A 23,836-nucleotide genomic window follows, 5' to 3' on the forward strand; every position below is an offset into this window, starting at 1 on the left:
GACTATACGATATCCCTGGTATATGGAAAATGGTCAAGGATATTTATTTTCGCTGATTCAGGAATCTTTCTAAATTCCTTCGTTCGTTTTCAGCTAAATGTTAAGCTATAATAAGGAATAATATCCCTGTCACAGCTCAATTTTTTTTACCGTGTAATTCTATTTAGTTTAAAAGTCTACAATGATATTTTTTGTTCAGTATTTGCCCCTTTTGGTTAATAATTCTACTACTTGTTTGAAAATTCAACTATTTAAAAAAAGAAACATCTTTTTTGTTGAAAATTTAATTTTCTTCTTCAAAATTTGCCTTTGTGGCTTCCAAATTTCTTAAAAAGTTTTATAGTTTTTTGGTTGAAAAGTCTACTATTATATATTTTTGGTTCAGAGTTCGTCTGTTTTTGGTTAAAAATTCTACTATGTTGAAAATTCATCTTGCTCTGTTGAAAATAAACTTGTTTTTTGAAAATTCAATTCTTCGTGTTAAAAATAAAATTGTCTTCTAAAAAATCCCCTTTTTGGCTTGAAAAATGTTAAAATAGTGTTGTTTTATTGTTAGCCTTCTTTTTTGTTAAAAAAGTTTATTAATATATTTTTGGGTTGAGAATTCAACTATTTTGTTAAAAAATCGTTATTTATGATCGAAAATTCAAATTTTTTCAGAATTCGTATTTTTCAAACTGAAAATTCATATTTTTTGGTAAAAATATCATCCTTCTTTGTTGAAAATTCATCTTTCACGGTTGTAAAAAAACCTTTTGATTGTTGAAAATTGAGTTTTTATTTGGAAAATTTGTAAATAGTGCTACCATATTATTATATTCTCTTTTTTTGTTTGGGAAAGTCTAGTATTATACTTTTTGTTTAGAATTGATCTTTTTTAGTTAAAAATTAAATTTTTTGTTGATAATATTCATCTATTTTATTAAAAAATTATTTTATATGATTAGAAATTCAAATTTTTGTGTCGAAATATCATCTTTCATGGTTAAAATTCAACTCTTCGGGTCGAAAAATTGAATTTCTTTGCAAAAATATCACCTTTTGGTTTGAAAAATTGGAAAATAGTGTTATTTTATTGTTATTCTTTTTTTTTTTTTTTTGGTTTACAATTCAACTGTTTTGTCAGAAAATAATTGTGTTTTTGTTGAAAATTCATCCATTTTGTTAAAAAATCATCTTTAGTGATTTAAAATTAAACTTTTATGTTAAAGATTCACCTTTTTAAATTGAGAATTCGTATTTTTTGATAGAAATATTATATAGATTGAATTGTCTTCTAAAAAAATCGCCTTTTTGCCTTGAAAATTTTTTAAATAGTGTTATTTTACTGTTATCGTCTTTTTTTGTTTGAAAAGTCCACTATTATATTTATGTTCAGAATCCAACTTTTTTAATTAAAAATTCTACTATTTGGTTAAAAATAAAATTCTTTTGTTGAAAATTTATCTATTTTGTTAAAGAATCATTTTTTATGATCGAAATTTCAACCTTTTGATTCACAATTACATCGCTTTGTTAAAAATTCGTCCTTTTTGATTTAAAGATCATATTATATAGTATGAAAGTCAACTTTCTTTGAAAAATGTTGTCATACTATTTGGTTAAAGTTTAATTGTATTCAAAAGAATTCATTTTCCTATTTTTATATTTATTTTGAGAACAATTCGGTCTATACATTTGATTTCTTATTTTTGAAGAAAAGAAAAAGACAAATTTTTATCAAATGAAACCCTTTGCATTTCTGAATAGTGTGATCAAGCATCAAGGTCACTACGTAGGGAGGGCAGATTTAGAATGTAGGTCATCGGTTTCTTATTAAACTTCCGGTGTACTATAGTTTTAAAGATTCAGGCTTCTATTTACTTACAATTAGTTACGAGATAACAGTTAATTTTTCTTAATAAAAAAATTATTGGAAGACTAATTACTTAATTTCAAGTTAATTAGTTGCAAGTTAATGAAAAGTTATGTTACTTTTAACTTTTAGGGCAACTTTGCGATTTTTATATGCCGTTTTTTATTTTATGGGTCAGTTATGGGTAGAAAATTGATATTTTTTTAATCAGGATTCAGCCATTTTTTTTTAATTTGTCTTTTTTGGTTTAATTCAATTGCGATTGCTTTCAAATTAAAATATTTATTTGTTTGAAATAATGTCAACTATATTTGGTTGAAAAGTAAGTTTTTTTTGTTGCAAATTTATAGTTTCGGTTTGAAGATGCAACTGTTTTACAGAAAATTCGTCTTTTTGGCTTGAAATTTCAACTATTTATTCAAAATTTCTTTCTTTCTTGGTTAAAAATTCTGCTTTTTCGTTTTAAAGTTTATAACTTGTGGTAAAAAATCTCTTTTTTTTATTGAAAATTTATCTACTTTGGCAGAAAATTAATCTGATTTGGTTGAGGATTCAGTTTTTTTTTAAATTTGTCTTCTTGGTTGAATTCAACTCTAATTGATTTCAATCTATAATCTTTTTGGTTGAAAAATCATGTATCTTGTTAAAAATTCGACTTTCTTGTAGAAAGTTGATCTATTTGGTTGAAAAGTAACTTTTTTGTTGAAAATTTATATTTTCGGTTTGATAATGCAACTGTTTCGTAGAAAATTTAATTCGTCTTTTTGTCTTGAGAATTCAACAATTCAGAGGATATTTTTTCTCTTTTTTAAAAATTCATCTTTTTCGTTAAAAAATGAATCTGTTTTGGTAAAAAAATCTCATTTTTTTATCTTCAACATTTAACTATTTTAGTTGAAAATTAATGTGATTTGTATGAAGATTTTTTGGCTGAATTCAACTACGTTCAGTTTTTTATTGAAACATAATATTTTCGGTCTGAAAATGCCACTGTTTTGTAGAAAATTGACCTTTTTGGCTGGAAAATTCAAAAATTAAGAGGAAGTTGTTTTCTTTCTTGCTTCAAAATTCGGCTTTTTCATTAAACATCTTTTTTTTAATTCCAATATTTTACTGGAAAATCTATCTGATTTGGTTGAATTCGAACTGTGTTGGATTTCAGATTAAAATCGATTTTGTCGAAGTAATATCAACTATTATATTTTCCCTTAATAATTCATCTATTTTGGTAAAAATTTCATGTATTTTGTTAAGAATGTTACTATTTTTATAGAAAATTAAAAGTAGAAAAGTACATTTTTGTTGAAATTTCTATTTTTTGCTTGAAAATGCAACTGCTTTTTAGAAAATTTGTCCTTTTGTTGTTGTTTTTTTATTAAAAAAATCTATTTTGTTGCTGTTGAAAATGAAAATATTTTGGTAGAAAATTAATCTGATTTGGTGGAAAAATAACGAACATTTTTGTTTAAAATTCAAACTTTTTGTCGAAAAGTGTTCTTATTTTTTGATAATAATAATTTTACTTGAAATGTTAGGAATGTAAAGAGTTTCAAATTGAATCGTAAAAAATATTTTTGCTCGATATTTGAAACATTTTAGGCCTTGAAATTTATTCTGAGTGACATGTATATTACTCAATTTGAATTTTATTCTAAATATATATTGTTGTTCACTTGCCGAAATATATGATGTATTTTTTATTTACTTTAAATAATACCTATTTGTTTTCAAATTAAGTTTTTATAAATTATCACCTTAGTTATTTTGATTTTTAAATTATAAAATTAAGCTAGTGAATGAAGTAACTTTTTAGGTAACTTGAAGTTATTTTATGAAATTCTTTTTTGTGTTTTTTTTTTTTTTCTAAGATCCGAGTCTATTTACACGATACGACGTAGTGAAGCGCCTCCTTGGTGGATGAGACTCTGGGCCCGATGCTTTGGATCCCCTCCGGAAGAACCCAGACTTAGGACAATTATTCCCAATCATTTGGTACCACCAAAAACTCCACCAAGTCGACATCCCAATGGGTTTAGAATAGACAACAGGTAAGATTATTTCAATATTTTCAAATTTAATTAATTATTTCTCATTTTTCTCTTCTATTCTGAACGAAGGCTTGTGCTTTTTGTGTGAATTGGAAATATAAATGTCTTCTTACCTCTAAGTTATTTGAAATATGAAGATGTTTTAATTGAACGAGAAGCTTCTAAAAAGTGAGACTGATGAACGACTCTCCCTGCTTGGTTTACAAATAATGCGGGAATAACTGAAAACAGTTATGACATTTTTACTTAATAAATGACAATCTCTCTTGATTTTTCTTAAATTATGCAATCACCATGACAGCGGGAATGTTGAGTCAGCTTTTTTTTATACATTGTATACGCCATGACACAGATTACTCAAGCGCCTTGTGCTCTCAACTCATATGCTCTAAATCAGAAGATCGGTTAATAAATCTCAGCTTCCAAGTATCCCTGCAAATGCTCATTAAATTTGCAAGGAATATTATTTAAATTATTATGATAGGCCTCGGAAACGACACACTATTCACAACATTTTGAGCGATTACACTATTTTTAGGACGGCCGCTTAACCGTGAAACCAGGAAATGACCGAGAATTTCATGAGACCGGGAAAAAGGGAAATGAAAGTGAATTTATTTTTTGACCGGGAATTTGAGAAATTTGTAGAAAAAACAATCTGTTCGTGTTTGATTTCAACAGTTTTTTTTAAAAATAATTAGTTAAATTGTACAATGCGTTGTTAGAAAATCTTTCACTTAACTAATTTTCTATTTCAGATTTAATTTTTAAGCGTACGTTTTTCACTTAAAGACTTTAAAAATGCAGTTTTAAAGACTTAAAAAATTAGAAATTAGAAACGTTTGAAATCGAAAGTTTTGGATAAAAATATTTTTAGTTGATCAACTGTGAATATACATAATAATGATTTTTTTAATTTAACAGTACTTTTAGGATTAAAAAGTGTGTAATTGATTGTACAAGAAGATTTGGAATTAGTTAAAAATTTAAGAATGTACAGATTTTAATGCTAAAAACTAAATCGATTTAATTTCAAAATCTTCGTAGTTAAAAAAAAATTTGAAAACGTAAGTAAATATGTTCAATTTTGATGTATAGATAAATATTGACTGATTAATTTTCAAAGAAAAAGGTGAATTTTAAAGAAAAAAGTAGATTTTTCGCCCAAGGAAGATTTTTCAGTCAATAAAGAAAAATAATTTTAACCAAATTCTTGAATTTTCAAGCCAAAAAGGCGATTTTTGTACAAAACAGTTGATTCTTCCCTTAAAAAAAGATTTTTTAACAAATTAGTTTAACTTTCTACCAAGCTGTTGAATTTTAACAAAAAAAGATAAATTCTCTAGAAAAAATGTAATACATAGTTGATAATAACTAAAAAAAATTTGATTTCAAAATAAAAAAACAGTTGAATTCAACAAGAAAATACGAACTTTTAATAAAACGGTTGAATCTTGAATCCAGACAGATTAATTTTCAAACCAAAAACGAGTTTTAAAGAAAAAAAAGTAGAATTTTGAACAAAGAAAGATTTTTCCGCTAAAAAAGAGAAAATAATAATTTAATCTAATCCTTGAATTTTCAAGCCAAATAGGCGGTTTTTGTACAAAACAGCTGATTTTTCAAAAAAAAATATATTTTTTAAGAAAATACGCTGGATCAGGAATTTTTCGAGACCGGGAAAAACCGGGAAATGACAGTGAATTTTTTTTACCGGGAATTTTACAAATTTGTAGAAGAAAAATCTGTCCACGTTCGATTTCAACTGTTTTTTAAGTAATTGTTATGTTTTTAAATTATGCTATTATTTAGCTTACAATGCGTAATTCAAAACTTGTTTGCTTTAAAAATTTTCCATAAAAATTTTTTATTTTTAAGCTCACATTTTTAATTTAAAGAATTTTTAAATGCAAAAAATAAATGCCTTTGCCATTTTTTTAAATTTATGTGTACTTAAAGTAACAAAAAGTGAACAAAAACGATTTGACAAAACGATTTTCAATCACTTTATAAACATTTTCAACTTAAAAATAACTTCATAATAATATATGCTTAATTAAAGGATTAAAACTTTTTAAAATATTATTTCAGTCGAAAATATGCAAGTTGAAATTTTTAATTAAAAAAAAAGATTAATTATTGAATATTTAGCAATATTTGAATTTTTATTTGAGGCAAGTAAATTGAAACTAAATATTTAAAAGTAAAGAATCTTTAACTGAATTTTTTGACATAAGAAGCCTGGAATCGTTAAAATTTCGAAGAGCCTGTAAACTTTGAACGTTACTTTTTTAATGGTTGTGTTTGAAAAATGCTTTGTTTGTAAGTGAAATTTTTCAATTTTGATGTATAATTTACAAATGAACATTTGTAGACAAAATTGGAGTAATTTTAAGAGATATTTAGGAGTTTTATAAAGATTAAAAATTATAAAAATTTTAGAAAGTTTCCTTAAAGTCTTCTAGAATCTTTTTTAAAAATTTTATTTAAATCTTTCAAAAACTTTTTAAATATGCTCTTAAAATAATTTTTCAAAATTAAAAATTATTTTTAATTTTCCTAGTAATCTTAAGAAAATGTTTTTATACTTTTGAAGCCTTTCACAATTCATGAAAAGAATCTAATTTTTTGTTTAAAAACTGCGAAATTGTAAATTCTGTTTTATATTAGGCTATCATTTTATGTTTTACATTAAGTTTTTAATCTTTTCAAAGCGTCTACATATCTCTTAAAATTACTCAAATTTCGCCTACAAATAATAAATGTTCAATAATTATTTATACATCCAAATTGTAAAGAAATTTTCTAAAATTTGCAGAATTTTCTGAAAATTGTAGAAAGAATTGAATTAAGTTTGACAGATATTTAGAAGTTCTGAAAAAATTTCCAAAATAATAAAAAATTTAAAACAATTTCAAAACAACTTCTAGATTTCTCAATATTTTTAAATAAAATTTTTAAGCCTTCCAACGATGTTTAAACTATTTAAAAAGAAAATAATTGAATTTCTAATTTAAAAAGTGTTCAGTTAAAAATTTTTCCATTTTTCATTATTTAATGTTTCTAGCTTAAAATTCCTTAGAATTATATAATTTTGAAAATTTTAAAGTTCATTGATTGATTTTTTAATTTAGAGCATTGAAAATGATAACTTGGATGTATATATTTTAATATTGAAAAATGTTAGTACCTTTAATTTAATAGTTCCACTTTGAGTGCTTTCATTTATAGTTCAGATTTTATTACCTCAAGTAGAAATTTTTTTAGCTTTAGTTGTTCCATTCTTTTAATTTCATTGACCGTGAAAAATGTTTGCGAATCGGGAAACAACCGGGAATTTATTTCATCGATTAAAACGGCCACTCTGCATGCATTTTCAAACAAAGAGATCAATCTTCATAAAAAAATGAATTTTCAACAAAATAGTTGAAACTTGAACCCAAACCGATTAATTAATTAACATTAATTAATTAATTATGAGAAACAGATTAATTAAGAAAAGTTACAATTAAAAATTTTCTGCAACAGTTTTGTTCTGTGGAGCATGAGATTCTTTCATACATAAATGATGTTCTGCATTGTCATTATCCATAATTCTATATTATCATTGCATTAACCCTGAGAACCTTAACCTTAAGCCGATTTAACAGACTAGGATACATGTTAATACATGGTTGCAAAGAATTTTTTTAAATGCAATTAGGGTTTTAATAAATGCAGATTTTCTAATTTAACTAAAATTTTATTATTTTTTTTTAATGTATCACTTTTTTGCTATCAATATATTGAGCGCGTAACGAACTTTTATTGATTAGGATCAGATAAATTTCGACTGTGTTATAACACAGTGCTGGATATATCCAGCAATAGTTTGTTTGAAAAAAGGTATTTTTTGTTCAAAAATTAATCTTCTTCTTTGAAAAGTTGTCTTTTTTTGAGAATTCAATTTCGTAGATTGAAAATTTAACTATTTGGTTCAAAAAAAAACTATCAGGTTGAAGATTTAATTATTAAAAATAATGTATTTAAAAATATATTGGTATTAAAAATTAAACAACTTTTGGTTGAAGTTTGATATTTTTTGTTTCAAAATCCGGCCATTTGGTTGAAAATTTATTTTTCTAGGTATAAAATTCCAGTATTTGGTTAAAAAGTCAAGCTTTTTTTGGTCGAAAGCTCATTTGTTTGGTTAAAAATTAACTTCTTTGTTGAAAATTCATTTCTTTGGTTGAAAATTGAACTGTTTTGTTGAAACTATATATTTTTTTCAGAAAAGATAGACCTTTTTTTACTTGAAATTTCAACTATTTATTTAAAGATCCATGTGTTTTATTAAAAAAGACGGTCTGTTTTTGGTAGAAAATTAATTTTTCGGTCTGAAAATTCGTCGTTTTGTTTGAGAATTCTTTTTCGTGGATGAAAAATGCAACTACATCTTTTTTAGTTGAAACAATGATGATTCTGTTAAAAATTCAACTATTTTGTTGAAAATAAACTATTTTATTGAAATTTAATATTTTGGGGTTGAATATTCCAAGCTATTTGGTAGATAATTAGCCTTTTGGCATAAAAATCTCACAATTTTGTTGCATTTTTTTCCTTTCTTTGCTGAGAAATCTTTCTGAATTGAAAATGTATGTTTTCGGTTAGATAATTCATCTCTTTTGATTAAAAATGCAACTTTTTGGTGAAAAATTAATATGTTTTTGGTTTAAAATTTCAAAAAAATATCTGAACCCTCTACAGAAATTTTTTTACCAAAAGAGATGAATTTTCTAACAAAGAGGAACACCTCGAATTTTGAATCAAGTAAGAAAATAAGTACTCTGAATTGTTGAATTTTGAAGCCAAAAAGACGCTTTTTTAACCAAGTGAATGAATTTTGAAATAAAAAAGATAAATTTTCAAGAATAATAGAATAATGACATTTAAAGTTTAAAAAATTAATTTTCAACGAAAAAACATGACTTTTTAACCAAATATTTAAGTTTGCAACGAATGAAATGAATTTTCAACTAAAAATTATAAATCTTCAAATATAAAAAAAAAATCATTTTTAATCAAGTAGTTGAATTTTTAATACAAAAGATGAATTTTCTATTAAGCATATATTAAGATTTCATGAATTATCATCTTAGTTATGTTGATGTTTAAATTATAAAATGAAAAATCAATAGTTTTATAGAAATTTTAATTATTTTGTTGAAACCTAGAATTTTTATTAAAAATTACCTTTTTTGTTGAAAATTTATATTGAAGGGTTGAAAATTCTTCTTTGTACGTTTTAAAATGTACCTTTTTTGTTAAAAATTCGTCTAACTTGCTTAAAATTTCAACTACTATTTGGTTTTAATTGCAACTGTTGGGTTGAAAATTCAACTATTTGTTTGAATGTTAGTTTTTTTTTATAGAAAATTCATATTTTGGGATTGATAATGCAACTTTTTTCGTAGAAAAGTAGTTTTTTGGCTTAAAAATGATCAATTATGTAGAAATTTGAATTATTTTTTTGAAAATCAGCTTTTTGTTGAACCTTCATATTGTGCAGTTGAAAATTGAACTGTTTTGTTCAAAATTCGTCTAAGTTGCTTAAAAATTGAACTATTTGGTTCTATTAGCAACTGTAGTTGAAAATTCATACTTTTGGTGTATAGAAATTAAATTTTATTTGTCGAAAAGTCGTGTTTTTTGCGTTAAAAATTTTATTTGATATGAACTTTGAATTTTTGTGTTAAATAATAACTTTTTTGTTGATATTTCATATTTTGGGATTGAAAATTCTGTTATCTAGGAAATTCGTCTGTTTAGCTTGAAAATTCAACTTTTTTGTTAAGAATTCGTCTCCCTTGCTTAAAAGTTCAACTATTCTGTAGTAATTGGAAATTTGTGGTTAAAAATTATTCTTTTTTTTTGTTAAAAATGAACTTTCTTCAAAACTCATCTTCTCGAGTTTAAAAATCAGATTTTTTCTTACAGAAATTCGACTTTTTAGTTTGAAAAAATCAAAAAAATTTGGTTAAAAATGCAATATATTTTGACTTGAAATCTTAGGAATATATTACCTACATTAATTGGATTAATACAAATTATTTGATTGTCATACTATCGTGAAAAATCACCCGAGGACATTTTCTTTGTTATTATTTCAGGGTACGCACAACAAAGTACACGACTTTGAGCTTCCTGCCCCGCAACCTCCTGGAGCAATTTCATCGGGTCGCGAACTTGTACTTCATCTTTATAGTTTTTCTAAATTGGTTTCCTGAAATCAACGCATTTGGAAAAGAGATTGCAATGTTCCCTGTCCTTTTTGTGCTGGGAGTCACCGCGCTCAAGGATTTTTGTGAAGACAGAAGAAGACTGGCAAGTGACAACAGAGTCAACAACTCCACCTGTCGAGTCTACGTCAGGTGAGTCTGAAAACCGGAAATCCCCAATAGAATGGGAAAGAGAAGGAGAAAAGAGGCGCTCTCTTTCTCTCCATTATTTTCCGACCGAGAACACGATCGATTCCATATTCCGCTTTCAAATCAAGGCCAATGTCACTCACGCAATCTTGTCGTTTAATTGACTCGTACAACATTTTAAATTAACTCTCAGCTGTCAATAAAATAAAAATGAATTCAAGTGTCAGTCGCGGTCCCGCGTAAAATCAGGAAATGACGAGGAGGAATTTCTAGGTAGCCACTGGACCGAGAAAAAGGGAACTGTTTCGTGTCCCGTGAAAAACCCGTGAAATAACGGTGCATTTATTATTGCCTCGAAAGTTTGATCAATTACAGTGATAGGCACATATCTCACCGGAAATTGTGCAATAATCTAGGGTATCTAGTATCCTGGAAATCCTTGAAAACCTGGAAAAGTCCTTGAATTTTGCTCGTGGTTTTCGAATTTTGATTCCTTTTAGGAAAGAATAGATTTTGATTTTTAAACTTGTTTTTTTATGGACGATAAAAGACGTTTTTTGGTGATTTTTTTTTCTAATTTATTTGTTTATTTGAAAGTAAAAAAAATTGAACCTTTTTAACAATAAATTGTTCATTTCATCACGGTAAAAAATCACGAAGTTAGAATCGAAAATATTTCAAAGTTTCTCATTGAGTCCCGATTTTTTCAACTTTAACAAAAAATTTAATTAAAATTGTTCAAATCTAATAACTTTTTGCTTTCAATATATTGAAAGCATTGAAAATAAGTTCCACTCTGCATGCAATGAATTTTTATTGATTAAAATTGGAAATTTTATTGGTAGGGGAAAGTCAGGTTTATTAAAAAAAAATCTTGCAAAAGTCATTGAATTTCTATAGTAGACATTTAGTTTAAATAACTGCTAAAAATAATACATTTGAAATTTGTTTATGCCGTGATATATATTTCTTAAACATTTATTTGTTTTATATGTTTATCTATTTTTTTAGTTGCTTCCTACTGGAGATTATACTTTTAATTAAAAATTCTATTATTTCGTTGTAAATTCAACAACTTCACGACAGACATCCTTCTTGTTTGAAATATCTGACATTACATTATTCGTGGGGACTTATTTTTTGGTAAAAAATTCAATTATTTGGCTTTAGATTGAATCCCTTTATTAAAAAAACTTATTTTATTTATTCAAAAATTGATATTTTTTGTTGAAAATTAATTTTTTTGATTGAAAATTTCAATGTTCCAGTTGAAGATTAATTATTTTTGTTGAGAATTTTTCTCGTATTTAAAAATTTAACTAATTTATTGAAAACTTGTTTTTCTGTTCAAAAAAAAAATTTTTTAACCTAAAAAATGTAAAAATTCCATTTTTTAAAAATTGAAATTGAATTTTGAAGTTGACATTTTTTTTAATCAACAATTTAACTGCTTGTATAAAAGTTGAACCAAATTGTAAAAATGTATTTATTTTTTATTTGAAGGTTCATCTCTTTAGATGAAAATTTGACTGTTTTGTTGAAAGTTCGTTTTTCTTTTATTTAAAATTAATTTTTACCTGAAAATAGAACTTTTCCTTTCCCTATAGTTGAAAGTTGATCTTTTTTAGTTAAAAATTCATTTTTTCTTTTTAAATTAATATTTTTTTCATGAACTTTCCTCTTTATAAAAAAATCCTCTTTTGGCTTGAAAGTTCCAACAATTTGGATGTTTTTAACTGAAAAATCTTTATTTTTTGACAATTCGTCTTTTTGGTTAAGAAATGTTACTTCTGGGTTGAAAATTGGTCTTTTTGGTTAAAAGATGACCCACTCTGTTTAACATTCACTTTCTATTTATTTTTTTTTACTGAAAATTGCCCTTTTTGACTTGAAAATTCATGTATATTTTGAAAATTCTACTTTTTTCTAGAAAATTAATCTTTATGTTAAAATATCCATGGTTTTGCAAAGAATTTATCTTTATAAGTTCAACATTTAACAATTTTATTAAAAATTTAATTATTTTTTTTTAAATGCAAGTCTTTCGTTGAAATTGTGTATTTTCTTGAAAATTCTTATTTTTGTGTGGAAATAAAAACTATTTACTTTGTTGATATAAAATTCATTTTTTATTGTTTAAAAATTCAATTATTTGGTTATAAATTTATGTATTTTGTTGAAAATTCCTCTATATAGAAGAAAATTTATCTTCTTGGTTAAAAATTTATTGACTTGAAATATATTATAATATATAATATTATAATATAATATAATAAAAATATTATAAATAATAATTAAATATATTTTTTTAAATAATAATGTAATATACAATATTTTTGATTTGAAAATTCTACATTTTAAATACATTTGTTTTCTTTATTGGCTGTCAAATCTTTCTTTGCTGAAGATTCAAGTCTTTTGTTGCCATTTATTTTTTTTCAATTCAACCGTTTCTGATTTGAAATGGTAATAATCCCCTGCTTAACATATCACTATTCTATTTTTTTATGTGTCTTCGTCTTTTTTGGATGAATTGTACATAAATTCACAAAAAAATTTAGTCGGAAAAATTATGTTCAACCAATTCTTACATATTTTGGGTCGCTGAATCCGAATACTAAATCGGAATGCCGAAATTAGCTTTTGTTTTCTTCCTAACGTCAAGAAGCACTTTCTTAGCACATTTTTGTAGTTCAAAGGAAACAAAAGCCAACTTTGGAATCCGGACTTTGGATTCGGATTCAGCGGCCCAAAAATTTAAGAATTGTCTAGTCTGGTCCGTTAGAACTCCTACTTTTTTATGGGGCTATGAAATTGAACGAAAAAAGTGTTTTTTTTTAGATGTTTTTTTTTTAGCTTAGGGATGAAACAAGAGCTAATTCGGAATCAGCGACCCAAAATATATAAAAATGAACTATTCTGATCTGTCGGACATCCTACTCTTACTTTTTTGTGTGGGAATGTGTAATTAGGGGGCTGAATTTTTTCAAGGGAATTAAAAGGCCTCAAGTAAGAGTTCGCCCCCCCCCCCGCGCTCTGGAACCACCATTGCTTTCATAAGATTCACTGAGCTGCTTTCACACCCCCTGAAAATCGACAGCGTGGAAGAAACCCATGTTGAGGTAAAAAGGAAACGCGGAGAGAAACGATTATTCACTTGTATCGAACTCTTAATAGCATTCCAGATGTTACCAGAAAGTCTCGGAGATTATATAATCTCTTATCGTTTCTTGAATCTTTTTGTAATTATATAAGAACTGAATTTTTAGGATTCGCTATAATTTTTAAATTCTAATATAATTTTTTTTTGTGTCAACTTCAATAAAGAAGTTGTTAGGCACTGCCAATTTCCATAGATTATCGCTAATTAGATGCTTTTGAGTTCTTGCGTCAATTCAAATGAATTTTCTATGAAATTTTCATTTTGAGAAGGGGACAGACCAACATCTTAATTTAGGTACTGCGTCACATTAATGGATACAGTAATATTGTAAATTCTATTTGGATTCGATTAGTCTTGGGTAACTTTTTCTTTTTATTAACTGGTTACAGTTATTAGATAAAGTTAATTCCATCTAGTCTTATTAAGACGTTAAGCATTTTCTGTTATTGAAGATTCTTAAATTGATCGATATTGTGTAGATTTTCTGCCTTCATGGTTTGGAGGGTCGATCTATTTCGGTAAGGTACAATCTCTGATGATATAGCAGATAAATTTAAAAATTTTAAATAATTACTTGTACCATTAACACCTAGCTGAAAATTAGCGTTATGTTCGTGAATTAAGAGTTCTTATTCTGATCCCTCTAATAGCTTAATTGGAAAAGCACCTGACCGGAAATCAGAAGTTTTGTGGTTCGATTCCCAACGGAGGGAAGATGGAGTAGGATCTTTTTTTCAAGAAATAATTTTAATTTAAAGTTAATTCAATTTACGTAAAAAGATATTTTTTCACTTCAGTTATTTCATAATTTTGAAATCAAAATAACTAATATAATAATTTATAAAAACTAAAATTAAAAATAAATAGGCATTGATTAAAGTAAATTAAAAAATTGTACTATATAATTATAATTAGAATAGAATTCTAAAATGCCATTCATTTAAAACTAAATTCTGAAATTTAAGTAACTTTTTGTGGCATTTTTAACAAAGTAGACTCGTTAACAAAAAAAGTTAAATTTACAACAAAAAAGTTCATTTTCACCTTCATAGTTGAATTTTCTACCAAAAAAAAACTAATTTGGAAAAAAAATGTTCAATTTTTCATCAATAAGATCAATTTTCAACTAAAAATATGAAGGTTCGACCGAAATATTGAATTTTTAACCAAGTAGTTCATTTTTCAACCTATTAATTACATTTTCAACCAGAAAAGATCAATTTTCCAAAAAATACCTGAACCCTCTACAGAATTTTTTTTTTACCATTAGAGATAAATTTTCTAACGAAGAGCAAAACCCCGAATTCTGAAGCAAGTAAGAAAAAAATCAACTGAATTGTTCAACTTTGAAATCAAGAAGACTTGTTTTTCACCAAGTGAATGAATTTCCAAATAAAAAAGATAAATTTTCAAGCAAACGAAAAAAAAAAAGAATTTTTTATCATGTAGTTGAATTTTCAATGCAAAAGATGAATTTTCTACTAAGCAAGACAAATTTTAAACAAAGTACATTAATTGTCAACTAAAAAAGATTAATTTTCAAACGAAAAAATTAATTTTTAAACAAAAAGATTAAGTTTAAACTAATGAGATTACTTTTCATTTAAAAAAAAAATTTCAAAACTTATAGTTATATTTTCAGTAACAAAGTTAATTTTCAACCGAATAACATAAATTTTAAACGAAATAGTTTAGTTTTCAACCAAAGATTTCGTCCAATTTCCTTTTATATTAAGATTTCATGAATTATCATCTTAGCTATGTTCATTTTCAAATGATAAAAATAAGAAAGTGAAAAAATTAAATTTTTGGGTAAATTGTAAGTTTTTTTATCAAGTAATTGTAAACTAAAGAAAGCTTACCACTGCATGATTTATGTGTCAAATATTGAAGATGATAAAATTACCAGAGTGCATTTCGATTTTTAACTCAAGTCAGTTCTTAAATTATTTATGTATCCGACTTTTCTGTTTGTTGCTCTGTTAAGTCATCTTTAATTCTCAATCTTTCTATTTTCAGTTCAAACTTTTTAAGATGACTGTCGTCTTATCCGCAGTGATTCTGAATATTTTTTTACATGATTTCAATTTTTACGATAAAAAAACGATAATCTTTACGAATTTTGATAAGATTAAACTCCAATCTGATTCCGGCGTCTACTTATCAGGGACGATAAGACGAATTAATTTTTCAGGGTGGCCACTGATCGGGAAAGCGGGGAATTCGACAACCGGGAATTTTTTAGATTTCTTTTTCATTTTTCAATAAATATCGTTTCGTTCTTCGAAAAAATGCTTTTTTTGAGAAATGATTTCTAATCGAAAATCCAAAATCTATATCGTAGAACCTGGACCTCTCTTTCTCCTTTTTTTTTAAATTCCCCTTTTTTCTCTTTTCACAAGAAAATTCCCTTTTTCTTGGGTTTTCACTTAAATGAGAACGGAATCAATAGAGCTCAATGGGAAAAGCAAACTATTTGTGTTTGAAAATTACTTCTTTTTAAATGAAAAGTCTACTACTATTATATTTTGGTTTCAAAATGCACCCATTTCATCTCAAATGTAGTCGTTTTTTTAAGAATTCGTCTTTTTGTAACGAATATTCTTCTCTTTTGATTAAAATTTCTACTTTTTGGTTAAAATTTAAATTATTTAATGAAAATTTCGATTATTTTTGTAAAAAGTAGGTTTTTAGGGTGCAAATTCATATTTTTAGTAAAAAATTAATCTTCCTAGTTGAAGATTTAAACTATTCGGTCAAAACTGTATGTATTTTGTTGATAATTCGACTTTTTGGTTAAATTAAACTGTTTTTTATTCAAAATAAAATCTTTTTTTGTTGAAAATTAATACTTTTGCGTTGAAAGTTCCATTCCTTGGTTGAAACTTAAACTACTTTCTTAAACGTTTTTTTTTTTTTTTGAAGATCCTTAATTTTAGTTAAAAGTTAATAATTTTAATTGGAAATTCATCGCTTCGGTTAAAAATAAAACAACTTTGTCGAATATTATTTTTTTCATTTTGTTAATAATTAATTTTTTTAATGAAAATTTAAATCTCTGGTTGAAATTTTTACTGCTTATTTGAAAACAAACTTTTTTATTGAAAATTTATATTTTCTGGTAAAAAAGTCCGCCTTAATATAGGATATTAATGTTTTTGGCTGAAAATTAAACTGTTTTGTTGAAAATTAGTTTGTTCTTTTTTTTTCTAAAAATTAATTCAACTATTTCATTTTGGTGATCTGATATCACTGATAATTTTTTAGTTAGAAAATGCAATTATTTCAATATTTATCTAACTTGTTGCAAATTTAAATTTTTGGTAGAAATGTAATCTTCTTGGTTGAAAATTCAACTTTTGTTAAAACTTTTTTTTTTGGATAGATCTTTTGATAGAAAGTTAATATTTTTTGGTTGAAAATTCATATTTTTTTTCAAATTGAAAATCCCACTATTTTGTTTAAAATACAATATACTTTGACTTGGAATATTAGGAATATGGTGCCTACATTAATGTTTTATTATCATCGAATTTATTTCCCTTTCAAACGTTGAATAGCCAATCGGAAAATTTTTGTTTTTACCAGGAAACCCGGAAAATGTCGTTAAGATTTTTTGTTCAAGTTTGAATGGCCAGTTTGTTTGTAAAATGAGAATATTGAAAATAAAATGCGTGCTAAAATGAATGAATCGCAATAGATTGTATAGATGGTAATAATTAATGTTCAAGATTATATTAATCTATCATTATCATTGAATTTATTCAAGGGCTCAAGGTTGTTTTCCTCATAATCAGATGAGCCAATACAACTGTCGATAAAAAAATTGTGGCACGTGGACCTTCTAGGTTTGTTTGTATAGTACTATCTACATATGCAGGCACCTGTAAACTCTGCTCTGCTCTGCTGCTCTGCTGGTGGGTAGATTCGACTCTACTCGAATTACACGATAAAACATCGAAGCACCAGGCTTCAGGCGATTGGCTGTAACAGACGTCATTTATAATGTAATTGAATTGTTGTTTTGATCAATTTATCGCGATTCCGACAACCTTGTCCTTTACCTCCTTTACCTCCTTTGCCCTCTATCAATTCCATTCCCTCCTTTAATTTTTAATCTCATACTTTTTCGCTCTTCCGCTCCCCCGGCTTCCTTTCTCTCAGTTCATTTCTTTTTCGATTGCATTTTTCATTAAAAAAAATATATATTAGTGCAGTTACAGTAGGGTAGCCCAAATTTACAAATTCAGCACAAACGCAACAGTCTAGCAGTCCTCTAAGAGAAGATAGATATAAACATCAATAAATTGTTTAGAAAACGTTCTTTGTTAATATTAAATAATTATTACCTTAATCTAAATAAATAAGCAGAAAGTTTTGTTGGAAATTTCAGAAAATAATGCAACTTTTTAGCATTACACTAATAGAAGATAGTCATAAATATCAATAAATTGTTTAAAAAATGATTTTTGATAACCTTGAATAATTATTACCTCACTCTAGCTAAAAAGCAATACAAATTTGGAATTTTGAGAAAAAACCGCAACTTTGTAGCATTCCTATGTCTGAGTGAAAACTCGGCAAAAATTTTAATACTTCAGAAAAACGGAAATATTCTGACATTATTCAATGAGGATATAACTAAAAATAATAATAAATTGTTTGTGCACAAAAAAGTGGAAAATTAAAAGAAAACCCGCAATTTTCTAGCATTATTCTAAGAGAATATTTTTATAAATAATAATGAATAGATTAATCAATTATAGTGAAACCCTTCTTTAGCGCCGATTTTAGGGCTGACGGAGGGTGGGAACTAACTCATTATAGCACGCTCCGCTTTTGTTTGTTCTCGCCTGAATGCTCGCTAGAGTGACAACCGTAAATCCCGCGCGGCTCCTGTTAAACCTACCTGCGGCGCGGCGACAATTCTTGGACGGGCTGTAGAAGGGAGGGCTATTAAAGGGTTGCACTGTATTTATGTTAAATTTAATTGATTATTGCCTCGCTCTCAATGAAAGTAGAAAACTTTTTTTTTGTTGAAGATTAAACTGTTTTTTTTTTCAAAAAAAAAAAAAAAAATTATTTTAAATATTAACTGTTATATTTTTTCGTGGAGAATTCATCTTTTTATGTTGAAAAATTTTTTTCTTCTTGTTGAAAATTAATTTTTGTAACTGAAAATTTAACCATTATATTTTTTGTTAAAGATTTAACTATTTAGTTGAAAATTTATGTCATTTATTGAAAATTCGTATTTTTTAGTAGAAAATTAACCTTTTTGACTGAAGGTTCAAATATTCGTTTAACAACTTATTTATTTTCTTGAAAATTCGTCCTTTTGATAAAAAATTAATCTTTATGGTTGAAAATGTAACTATTTGGTTCGAAGTTGTTGTCTTTTCTTGATAGTTTGTCTTATTGATTCATTAATTTCAATAAAAAAATGTTTTTTTTACAATTCAAGATGAATTTTTAACCTAACAGGATAAAATTTCTTCCCAAATAGAAAAATATTCAACCAAATAGTTAAGGTTTCAATCAAAAAGGAATACATTTTAATAAAATATTTGAATTTTCAACAAAATAGTTTAATTTTGAACCAAATACTGGAATTTTCTACCTGCATAGACGATTTTTCAAACCAATAGTCGAATTTGTAACAAAAAATATTGAACTTCATCCGAAAATAGTTGAATTTTGAACAAAAAGATGAATTTGTATTTAAAAACATAGTAATTGATATTTCATACAAAACAAAGAAATCTCAACAAATAATTAAATTTCCAACCGAAAAGTTTAATTTTCAACCAATGAGATGAATTTTTAACCAAAAGTTTAATTTTCAATAAAACAGTTGAGTTTTCGACCAAAAAGGCTTCACTTTTTACCAAAATATTTGAATTTTAAACAAACAGTTTATTTTTTAACCAAATACTGGAACTTTCAACCTAGAAAGATAAATTTTTATTTTCAACCAAGTATTCGGATTTTCTAAAAAAAACTGATTAAACTTCTACCAAGGTGAATACTTAACGAAAAACATAACAGTTGATATTTCATTTAAAAAAGAAGTCTCAACAAAATAATTAAATTTTCAACATAATAACTGAATATTCAATCTATTAAATTGAATTCTTAAACAAAACGATGCATTTTTAACCAAGAAGGTAATTTCTTTGACGAAAAAAACTTTTAAACCAAAATACATGCATTTTTAAATAAATAGTTCAATTTTTAAATAAAAAAGATAAATTTTCGTTAAAAAAATTTATTTTCGACAAAATAGTTAAACTTTGAACAAAAAAAGTTATTTTTTAACGAAACAGTTGCAGATTTTATCAAAAGACGAAATTTACAAATAACTTTTAAGTGATTAAACTTTTACACCAGTAATTGAATTTTTAATTAACAAAAAAATAGATTTTTAACAAATAATGTAAAAGTTACATTTCCAGTTTAAAAATTAAACTTTTTAACAAACAAAAAAGAGTTTTTAGTTAAGAGGGTGAATCTTCTATAAAAAACCTATAAAAATATTTTCAATGCATTAAAAGCAAAAAATTATTAGATTAAAAAAAATTGCATTAAATTGTAGTTAAAGTTGAAGCAAATGAAAAACTTTGAAATATTTTCCATTTCAGGTTCGTGATTTTCCACCATGATGAGATAAGCAATCTATTATTAAAAAGGTGTTTTCTACTTTCAAACAAAAAAATTAGAAATCAAATTAAAAATGGCGGAGTTATGAATTATTTATATACATTAACCTTTCGATAAATTGTTCAGCAGTCTTTTGTCGCGTAACAGTGAACAAATTTAAAAATCAATTTTTTCTTTAAGGGAATACAAATTCCAGGATGATGAGCGAAATTCAAGTACTTTTCCAGGTTATTAGGAATTTCAAGGCGGCTAGACATCCTGAGTAAATAAACCGAGTGGATTACCTGTTCATCAGTCTGGGTTTAATCGTATGCATTTAATATTTAAGTTAATTTACCATTCATTTAATTTTCCCTAATGAGTTCAAAGACTTGTTGAAATGACTCTTAATAAAAACTTTAATGTGGAAATTACCAAAGTGATTACCTCCTCTGTGAATTTAAATGAATTTCTAGGTATTTAATCCGGAAGCGAAGGGAGAAAAGTGGCCAAGTCTCGAAGTCACGCACTTTTTTTTTATCCCTCAAAGTAAACTGTTAATCAAATTATATTTAAGTTCATTTTCAATAACTATAATTGAGAACACTAACATACAATTTACTAGGATTTCACTTAATGCTAATGACACTTGTGATTGGTAATCATAAATATAATTTATTATTTAAATTCTAATTTGGCTTGATTTCATTCTCGCCTCAGTTCACTTGTTTTCTGAAGCAACAGAAATAAGTTTGTTTAAACTTTCTTTAAGAATCGTTTTTTATCAACTTTTTTTGTTTTGTTTCCCCGACTGGAGGGTTCGAAGAAAAATACGGAAATTTATGGTCGAAGAAAATTCTGACACTTCCAGTCCAAGCGATACTCAGAGTGTGCCATCGTAATTGCCTGGTAAATTTACGAGCGCAAGTACACGGGTGTACTTGCTTGCATACAGAAAACTCGTTATACTAGCACATGAAATAGGCTATTTGCGTGAATCCATTTTAGATTTTGCTCGAACGCATAAACCTACATTTTTGAAATAACAGAAAATGTTTACTGGCAAGAGATAATTAAAAATTCGCTCTAAATTTCAACAAAATTATTAAATTTGTAACCAAATTGTTGAATTTTCAAACAAAAGGGTTAAACTTCAATGAAAAAGAGGTGCCTTTTCAATCAAATAACTGCAATTTTTATAAGAAAGTTTAATTTTGAAACAAATACTGGAAATTTTTAGTTAGAAAAATGAATTTTCAACCAAATGGTAGAATCTGAAGAAAAAAATTAAACTTCAACCAAAAATAGTTGAAGTTTCAACAAAAATATGAATTTATAACAAAAAACATATAGTAATTGATATTTTATACAAAACAAAGAAATCTCAACAAATAATCAAATTTTCAACAAGATAATTAAACTTTCAAAGAACCAGTGTTGTTGACTAGAAAATTAAAGAATTCAGTAGGAAATTCAACTATTTGGCTGAAAATTCAACTGTTCCGTAGAAATTTCATTTTCTTTTTGGTGGAAATGAGTTTTTTTTAATACTAAATTTTTTGGTTAATAATTTTTTTTTAATTTAGAAACTCAACTGCTTGGTTGAAAATCTGTGTAAATTATTGAAATTTCGTCTTTTTCTGTAGAAAATTTACCTTCCTGGTTAAAAATTTCAATATTTGGTTAAAACTCCATGTATTTGGTTGAAAATTCATCAGTTTTGGTTGAAAATTAACTTTTTTGTTGAAAATTAATCCTTTATTGAAAATTCAACTATTTTGTTGAAAAATAGCCTTATTAAGTTGAAATATCAACTAGTATATTTTTCGTTGAGAATTCAAAATTTCAAAATTCGACAATTTGGTTGAAAACTGTATTATTCTATTGAATGAAAATTAGAAATAGAAAAGTAGTACTTTTGGATTCGAAAATTTCTTTTTTTGGTAGAAGTCATTTTTCTTGGTTTAAAATTCAATTTTTTGGTTAAAAGTGGAATTAGTTTGTCGAAAATTTAACTATTTAGTTAAAAAGTCAAATTTGTTATCAATAATTGAACTGTTTTGTTAAACTTTAAACTTCGTTCTGAAATAAATCGTCTTTTTGTTTCGTAAATTCACCATTTTGGTTTAAATTTAAAGCTTTGTGTCAAGAGCATATTTTCGGGTTTCAAAGTCAACTCTTTTCTAAAATATTTGACTTTTTAGTTTGGAAATTAAACTTTTTTTTGAAAATTTATTTCTTTGGTGAAAAATCTTTTAAAGTGAAAAGTAACTTTTCAGCTGGAAATACAAATATTTTGTTGAATTCAACTGTTTTTTTTTTTTATATTAAATCCTTTTTTTCGTGAATTGTCAGCTATTACCGTTATTATTATTTTTTTTTAGAATTCATCATTTTGGGATAGAGAACTAATCCTTCATAGTTGAAAAATAACTTTTTATTAAAAATAAAATATTTTTTAAAATATTCAACTTTTTAGTTAAAAAGGCAATATATATATCGACTTGCAATATTATGAAATTATTATATATATTTTCATATTTTGTTGAAAAATCACCCTATTTGGCCAGATGTACTTTGTGTTCAATTCGGTTTGAAAAGTCTAATAGATATTTTTAAATAATGCAAAAACTCGTTTAATACATTTTTTCAGTCTGATCTTAAATTGTGATCCTTTTAATTCTTTGATGTTAAAATTAAAATCTTGAAAAATTTTGCAATTGTATAAAGCATTATTACGCAAACAATTTTAAATAGAAATCTTTGAACGTAACAGACAGGCCTAGAAGTGGAAAAAATTTTTTGATCAAAGGACTAGAAACAATAAACAGGACATTTTATTCAGAAACCTTCGCTTAATCGACCTTTACATTCTACGACACAGAATTGGCTAGATTATGATAATTGATTGGCTTTGCACATGGATCAATTTTTATGCCTGGCGGGAGTAATGGATGATGCGACAAGATTATATTTTTCCAGTATAAAAGGTGTGGATAATCAAACAGTAACGCAATGCCTGCAGCGGAGAAAGCTTTATCAAGTTAATTTTATTTCTGCATCAATTTGCTGATATGTATGCTAGACACAGTAATGTAAGTTTATCAAAGGCGACGACCTGAACGTGTCAACCCAGATACCTTTCTGGGCATCCCTGTTATTTGGCCTCTACCTACTTTAAACATTTCCCTTTCGAATTAGGCTTCAATTTCAAAAGAGTATTTTTGGTTAAAAATTCATTTCTTTGGCTGCAAATTATTTTTGTTTTATTGAAAATTATTTTTTTTTTACTGAAAATTTAATTGCAGTGAACTCTTGCCTATTTCAAGGGCCGCGAAACGTAAAAATTTGCGTATTTCAAAGCTGGAGGGGCTCCCACCTCAACTGCTAGATGTCGGGTGATTTTTGGTAAGCGACGCTCATTGGCTGCTCCGGCCTTGTATCGATGCGCCATTGTAAGCATGTGGTCGCAGTTGTGCATCATGCATGTAGTGGTTTCAAGTGTTTTCGTTGACGCACGACGTGGCAAATATAACATTTCTTTGAAATAACACAATTTTCCAACTAAAAGTCAATGTAATATAATCAAAAAACGACTCAAATATTTCGCGGAACAGTGTGTATTGTAGCATGACATCACGATCATGCTAGGATAAGTGGAAATGTCAGGACGGTTAACATAGTGTTTTAGTAGCAATTTAATCTTTAATCAATAAAAATGTAA

General features: G+C 26.2%; 1 protein-coding gene across 2 annotated transcripts in view; it reads left to right on the forward strand.

The window, feature by feature from the left end:
• Positions 1–23,836, forward strand: part of LOC117168902 (probable phospholipid-transporting ATPase VD) — a 136,973-nt gene that overhangs the window by 33,629 nt on the left and 79,508 nt on the right. For both annotated transcript variants that reach the window (XM_033354834.1, XM_033354833.1), the window contains exons 4-5: positions 3,724–3,903; positions 10,053–10,313. In XM_033354834.1, coding sequence (XP_033210725.1) covers positions 3,724–3,903; positions 10,053–10,313 — 441 coding nt within the window. The remainder of the gene's footprint in view (positions 1–3,723; positions 3,904–10,052; positions 10,314–23,836) is intronic.

Source organism: Belonocnema kinseyi, chromosome 3, assembly GCF_010883055.1.
Source record: "Belonocnema kinseyi isolate 2016_QV_RU_SX_M_011 chromosome 3, B_treatae_v1, whole genome shotgun sequence".
NCBI classification, from domain to species: Eukaryota; Metazoa; Arthropoda; class Insecta; order Hymenoptera; family Cynipidae; genus Belonocnema; species Belonocnema kinseyi.